The following is a 6,413-nucleotide window of genomic DNA, read 5'->3' on the forward strand; positions in this document are numbered from 1 at the left end:
AGTTCCTGGGGAAAGAAGCTTGGCAGCACCACTCTTGCTGCTGGGATATGCACTGCCTCCCTAAATGGCTCACTGAAAAACAAACGGTGAACGCTATTTTTGCTTTTCACCTTTCTTAGTACAAGAGAAAATCTTCGTATTTCTTTCAGTTTACAAAAACAGGTACTAATATAAGTCTTTCATAAAAGCCGAGAGACATAATGTGAATTTTCAAAAAGCAGAGGATACCAATATTCTCATCAAATTTGTCTGGACCATTAAAAGAGAGAGAAGAGCGAGATCCTTTAAATCTACCTGCTAAAGCCAGAATCAGTCCAAGGTTCCCAGAACTTTCAGGTTGTCTTTATTTTCTTTGGGGGTAAGCACTTAAAAGACGTACACACACACACTCTTCTGAATCATAATTCCGCTATTTTTTCTAACTCACCAGATTTCTCCTGTATCTCCATATTCTTGAAAAGTTTGCAGCTCTCTCTCATAGACAGCATCCCAACTATATAAATAATCAAATGCAAAGCAAGATTCTTGAATCAAACTGAATTACAATGTAAACGTTTCTAATACATTGTAGGTATTTATGACAGAAGTTTAAGACATTATCAGTGTTTTCAGTAAGTGCACTAGATCACGCTCTTAACATCCTTGTTAAAAGAATGAAAGACACAGACAAGCAGATAAGTTTACACATGTAAAGCTCTAAGTACAATACCTGACACATAAAAATGCTATATATTTTAGCTTAATTAAAAAAAAAAAAAACCCACACACCCACAAATAAGTATGTGTCCACGGATCCCTAAGTCCCAAACACGAGCCCAAAACTTCACTGCACAGGCACAGTGTCATCATAGCACATTTCAGTCTAAAACGTGCGGACACAAAGATTTCCTACCAATACAGTGGTTCCTCACAAGGGAACTCAGCAAACACAAGCTCTGCCTAAAGATTAAACTGCACGTTTAACATTTACTCCTTGGAAGTCTAGTTCCCTCTCCCCAACATTTGCCTTCGCTTCCCACGTCCCCTCTCCAGAATCGCTGCTCCCTCTCGGTCCTCCAACTCACCTTCCATCCGTACCTTTCCCCTGGCATTCGCTCACCCATCTATTAATTCGCCCATAAATACCGAACATCGATTTAAGGTCAGATCACTTTCTCCTCGCTCCCTCCTCGGGTCATCCTCCCGGCTCCCACATCCCTACCCCATCCCCTACCCAGCAGCCCTACGTCCCGGCCCCTCGCGCTTTTCCCAAGCCCGCCCCTCCGGGTCCAGACCCCCCAACAAGGCCTCCCCCAAGAGCTTCGGAGGCCATTCCGCACCTCACGTGCCCTTTACACGCCGGCTCCTTGGAGCGCCTCTTAACCACCCCCAGGGTTGCCCCTCGGGATCCCAGCCCACCAGTCCCCTCTGAGCTTCCTCGCGCCACTCCCCGCCCCCCCCCAAGGTCCTCCCCATCTTCCGGGGCCCTCTTCCCCCTCCCCGTCCCCTCCCCGGGGCCCAAGCCGGGCGGAGCTGCTCAGGCTCCCTGCCCAATGCCACACTCACTGCTCTCGGGTCCCCAGCGCCGACGGGGCGAAGCCATCCTCCCCGGGACTGCCGCTCCGGGACGGCTCCGCGGCCCCAGCACCACCGCCGCCGCCGCCGCCGCCCGTGCCCGAGTTCATCCCGCTCCGCGCCCCGGAGGGCCGTTGGGGCCGCCATAGAGACGAGGCACAGGCAGAGCGGACTCGCCGGTGGGCGCCTCTAGGCGGCAGGAGGCCGCCCTCTCTACTACTCCTGGCCTCGGCTTCCTCAGCTCGTCTTCGGTCCCGAGTGGAGGTTCGCAAACCCAGGCGTGGTCGCCGGGGTCTCGCCTGCCTCTCTGGCCGCTGCCGCCAGAGTCAGAGGCACCCGGTTGCTGGGGTGCCCGCCTAAGCGCCGCTGCATGGGAGGACTGCTGTTTGTAAGGGACTGAGAGGAAGAAGCAGGTCCAAATGGAGTCCGGTTTGCTAAACCTGAGACTTAATATCCAACGTTAACTGCCCATTTGAGCCTCTTCCAGGAATGGAATTTTAAACCAATCAGTATGGAATTTTCTGGTGGGCATTAGTGAAGTAATCTGCCTGAGAAGATTCCCTTAAGGGAGAGTGACATTGTCCGAACCAATCCATTCTTTTTCTTCTTATTATTTTATTCAAGTATGGTTGACAACTTTACGTTAGTTTGGGATGTTGAAATAATTCATTCGTAATGTACTAGCCAACGCACCCCCTGCTTTTTTTTATTTTATTTTATTTATTTGACAGAGACACAACTAAAGAGGGGACAGAAGGAGGGGAAGTGGGAGAGGGAGAAGCAGGCTTCCCACGGAGCAGGGAGCCAATGTGGGGCTGGATCCCAGGACTCTGGAATCATGACCTGAGCCTAAGGCAGATGCTTTAGGACCGAGCCACCCACGTGCCCCAACCCTCCCCACCCCCACCACCCCCAACCCGGTATCTGATGCCTATAAAAACCTTCCATTTTGTGCAACTCCTCTGAGCTCCCGTATACTTCATAGACTGGGTGTCGTCTGCTTCATGATTCACTGAATAAGATCTATTAGATATTTAAGGTTACTCAGCTGCCTGGTGGCTCAGTCTGTTAATCCACTACTGACTCTTGACTTCTGCTCAGGTCATGATCTCAGGGTCAGGTGATGGAGCTGGGTGTTAGGGTCCGTGCTCAACTCAGAGCTGGCTTGAGATTCTCTCTCGCCTTCTCTCTTTCTCTGCCTCCCCCACTTGCACATGCATTCTCTCGTGCTCTCTCAATAAAGAAACAAACAAGATCTTAAAAAAAAAAAAAAAAGTTACTCAGCTACATTTTTTAAAAACAGGACTATTCAAGGTACTGCATTTTGGAAAAGGCTGGCAATGGGAAAACCACATTACCTTAAGCCAACATTGCTGATTGCAAACACAAATCACCTCATGTATGCACGTCATGGTCAGATCTGGAAATTGGATGGGACAGTCTGCTGCATTATTCGGCTTCCTGGTCAGAGATTTAATTTGTAGTTTGGATTCTCCCTTAAAAATAGCATTCTGCCCTCTCGGAATTTGACATCACTGGTGGACACGGGAATTTATGCCCAGAGAAATGACTGCCTTACGACACCACCACACCACATCCTCCCCGTCCCCCACACCAAAGTACTCCAATCATGGGAATCAGAGTGTGTGGAGGAAAATGCTGGGAGTCAAGATGCTCGGATGCCTGTCTTAGTTCTGCCCCTAACCAGGCACCTTGACCTTGCCCAAGACTCCTAACCTTTGTGTGCTTCAACTTCCTCACCTGCACCATGCCTAAAATAGATGGTGACTGGTTCTTACCAGGTTTCTCCCAAACCAGGAACCTGAAATTCATCTGCTCTTGGTCTGACTACCACTGGGAGTTCTGTAGTATAATGTGAGAAATCTATGAGCCAAAGGTCAGGGGGGGTTTCTGTAGCAGCAGTGAAACACTGACAGTCCAATGTCCTAGGCAAGGCTCTCAAAGGCCCCTAGGAAACCTGCCTTCCAACCAAAAGGAATGTTTCCTAGGCCGCATTTCTGTTGACTCAGCAAACAGAAGTCTAATAAGTCCCTAGAGGTAAACAGCACCAACAGTTGACAGAGACCCCAGTGAGGACTGAATGTGCATCTTCTAGACAAGATGTTCCAAGATGTTCCAGCAACCACTGGTGCTAGAATACAGTAAAAGACAGATGGGGATCCTTGTGTATAGTGATTAAAGGACTCAAGAAATAACAGAAGTAACCTTATTACAGTGTAATAAAACCACCAAATGCCACAGCCAATTAGTGCTGCGCTGGGCAAATGGTTGTTTTGATCTTTTCCAGGCTCTAGATGTTAGAGAAAGCAAGCTTGAATGTGACCAAGTCTTAAAAAGTTTTAGGTTCTAATTAAGAAGCACCCATGAAAGATAATACCATCTTCAACCTGGTGTCCTGCCAACACTTAAGATGTTTTTGCTGTGTGTGATGAACACTATAAACAGTTGTTGGTATGAAGCCCTGGAAAAACCCTCTGTTTATAAAGAGTTCCTGCTCTGGCTCCAGGATAACTCTAGCTGTTTAGTCCTGACGGCTGTGTGGGGCACCACCTCTGATCACCCAGGGCAACAGGATTCTTAGTGGAGGGTGGAGAAGCTCAATCGGAGCAAAGCTGCCCATCACCAAGGAGAAGGTGGAATGATCCAAGGAACACAGCCCTCTCACCAGGTGTCCATTACATAGGCAGGATTGGGGGGTGTGGGGGGTCCCTGCTGAGCAGAGAGCCCGATGCGGGACTCGATCCCAGGACCCTGAGATCATGACCTGAGCCAAAGGCAGCGGCCTAACCCACTGAGCCACCCAGGCGCCCCTCCTTTGCATTCTCTTGCCTGATCACAGATTATGGAGTCAGCCATCTTGAACTTCAGTCACAACTTTGTCCCTACCAGGTGTGACCTTGGGCAAAGCACTTACTTTAACCCTTTTAGGTTCCAATTTCCTTGACTATCCAATGGGCATAATCCAAATGAAACTGGACTTTCTTGTTTCTACTTTCAGACCCATCATGGCAGAGTGTGCCATTTGCCGGCATACATGTACTTGCAGAAGTGCACTGCTTTGTTTTGATAAATATAGAGAAATGGGATTTTACCATTTGCATTGTTTGTAGGTTGCATTTTCTGTTACCAATATTGTGGCAGGACACCTGGGTAGCTAAGTCATTTAAGTGTCTGCCTTCAGCTCAGGTCATGATCCCAGGGTCCTGGGACTGAGTCCCCCTGGAGATACACCAGGAAGTAAATCAAAGATGAGTCCCTGTCTTCATGCAGTTCAGCATATGCCAGTGGAGGAACAAAGGCAATATGCTGGGGAAATGAGTAAGACAGAGATGATGTGAGGTGGTGCTGACTGGGAAAGGGGAAGGGAAGCAGGGGAGGAAGATTGAGAACATCAGGTGAGGGCTGCAGTCCAGTTTGGGTGATAAGGAAGGATTCTCTGACAGGGTGGCACCAAGTGGAAACCTACAAGAGGTCGTCATAGGTAGTATCCCCAGGGAAGCAGAGTCTAACACTGAGATGAACGTGAAAGAAGTTTATTAGGAAGTGCTCTCAGGCTCAACACCTACTGGGGAAGGGAAAGAAACACAGCTGGATGGAGGAAGTGGTTGGGACTGGGGTACAGCTACAACAGCACCTCAGCTAGCACTAGCATCCTTTCCCCCACAAAGCACTCTGGAACTGAGCTGACCCTTTGGAGTTGCCCCAAGTTGAAGGGAAGGTGGTGGACCTTTATCTGTCTGCACTGATAAGGCCTTGAATGTTGGTTGCCCAGGAAAAGGGGAATGACCTTAGGCAATGACACTCTGTTACACTGAGGGTAATTCCCAGAGAAAGCAAACAATTTCTCCTGCGGCTAGGATAATAAGTCTATCAATCCCAGAAGGGTGGGTATGGCTGGCACATTACAACATCTAGAGCAGAGATAAAGGAGGAAACTTCGAGCTGCTCTATGAGAAGAGCACTCTCGATAAAGGGAAGGGCAAGTGCAAAGGCCCTGAGGTAGGACTAGATAGGAATAGCCAGGAAGCAGAAAGACTAGTGTAGCTGAAGCAGAGTGAACAAAGGGGTCAGCAGAAAGAAAGGAAGTCAGACGAGGTCATTACAAGGTTTGGGTTTAGATCAAGAAGCAACATGATTTAAATTTTAAATTTCAGTTTTAGCATGACCAGCTTAGTTGCTATGTTGAGAATAGATTTGGTAGGGAGGGGGTTAAAGACAGAAGCTGGAATATAGGGTTTCTCAACATCATCCCATTGATGTGGGAGAGGGGGAGAGGGGCTCTCCCATGCTTTGTAGGATGATTAGCAGCCAGTGTCCTTGTCCTCTAACCACTAAATTACCAGTGGCACACTCCCCATAGTTGTGACATCTAAAAATGTTTCCAGACTCCGCCAAACGTACCCCCAGTTCAGACCTCTTAAGTTAGAGATGGTTAAAATGATCCAGGAGAGAGTTAATGGCTTGGACCACCATCATAGGTATTAGGTGTGCTAGCAGTGAATTCTAGGATTCTCCACATATTTTTAAGATTGTGCTGATGGATCAAATGGGGCGTGTCGATAACGAGTCGAGGATTTTTGGCCTTTGCAACTGTCAAAAGCAGTTCCATTTGCTGAACAGTGTGGTAGAAGGAGCCTTGACGGAGATCAGGAGTCCAGTTTTGACCCTGAGCGATCGAACGAATTGAAGAACAAGGACCCCTGAGTTTCTTTTCCTAACTGTTATATTTTATTTTCACGGTTATTTTGTTGTTCTTCTTCTTTTTCTTTCCATGATTTTTCTTTTTTTTTTTTTTTTTTTTTTTGTACGCAGAATCCAATAGCTTCTTAGCACCTCCA

At 47.9% G+C, this 6,413-nt stretch overlaps 1 protein-coding gene and 1 long non-coding RNA gene across 4 annotated transcripts in view; both read right to left on the reverse strand.

Annotated features, from left to right (window-relative positions):
• The window catches only part of EEF1AKMT2 (EEF1A lysine methyltransferase 2), a 70,602-nt gene extending 68,885 nt beyond the window's left edge, over positions 1–1,717 (reverse strand). For 2 of the 3 annotated variants that reach the window (XR_004278540.1, XM_032312304.1), the window contains exons 1-2: positions 1,546–1,717; positions 428–493 (exon numbers count right to left, since the gene is read on the reverse strand). Coding sequence is in view for 1 of the 3 variants with exons in the window: in XM_032312304.1 (XP_032168195.1) it covers positions 428–493; positions 1,546–1,664 (185 nt within the window). In the remaining 2 variants the exon portion in view is untranslated. Of the gene's footprint in view, positions 1–427; positions 494–1,545 lie in introns of those variants that run through there. The other variant, XM_032312306.1, reaches the window with a different exon arrangement.
• On the reverse strand, positions 849–1,529 carry LOC116572889. Its single transcript, XR_004278545.1, has 2 exons — positions 1,320–1,529; positions 849–1,103 (listed from the first exon to the last, which is right to left on the reverse strand). It is a non-coding gene; the product is annotated as an uncharacterized LOC116572889 (long non-coding RNA).
• Positions 1,718–6,413: the final 4,696 nt, after the last annotated feature.

Source organism: Mustela erminea, chromosome 14, assembly GCF_009829155.1.
Source record: "Mustela erminea isolate mMusErm1 chromosome 14, mMusErm1.Pri, whole genome shotgun sequence".
In the NCBI taxonomy this organism is placed as follows: Eukaryota; Metazoa; Chordata; class Mammalia; order Carnivora; family Mustelidae; genus Mustela; species Mustela erminea.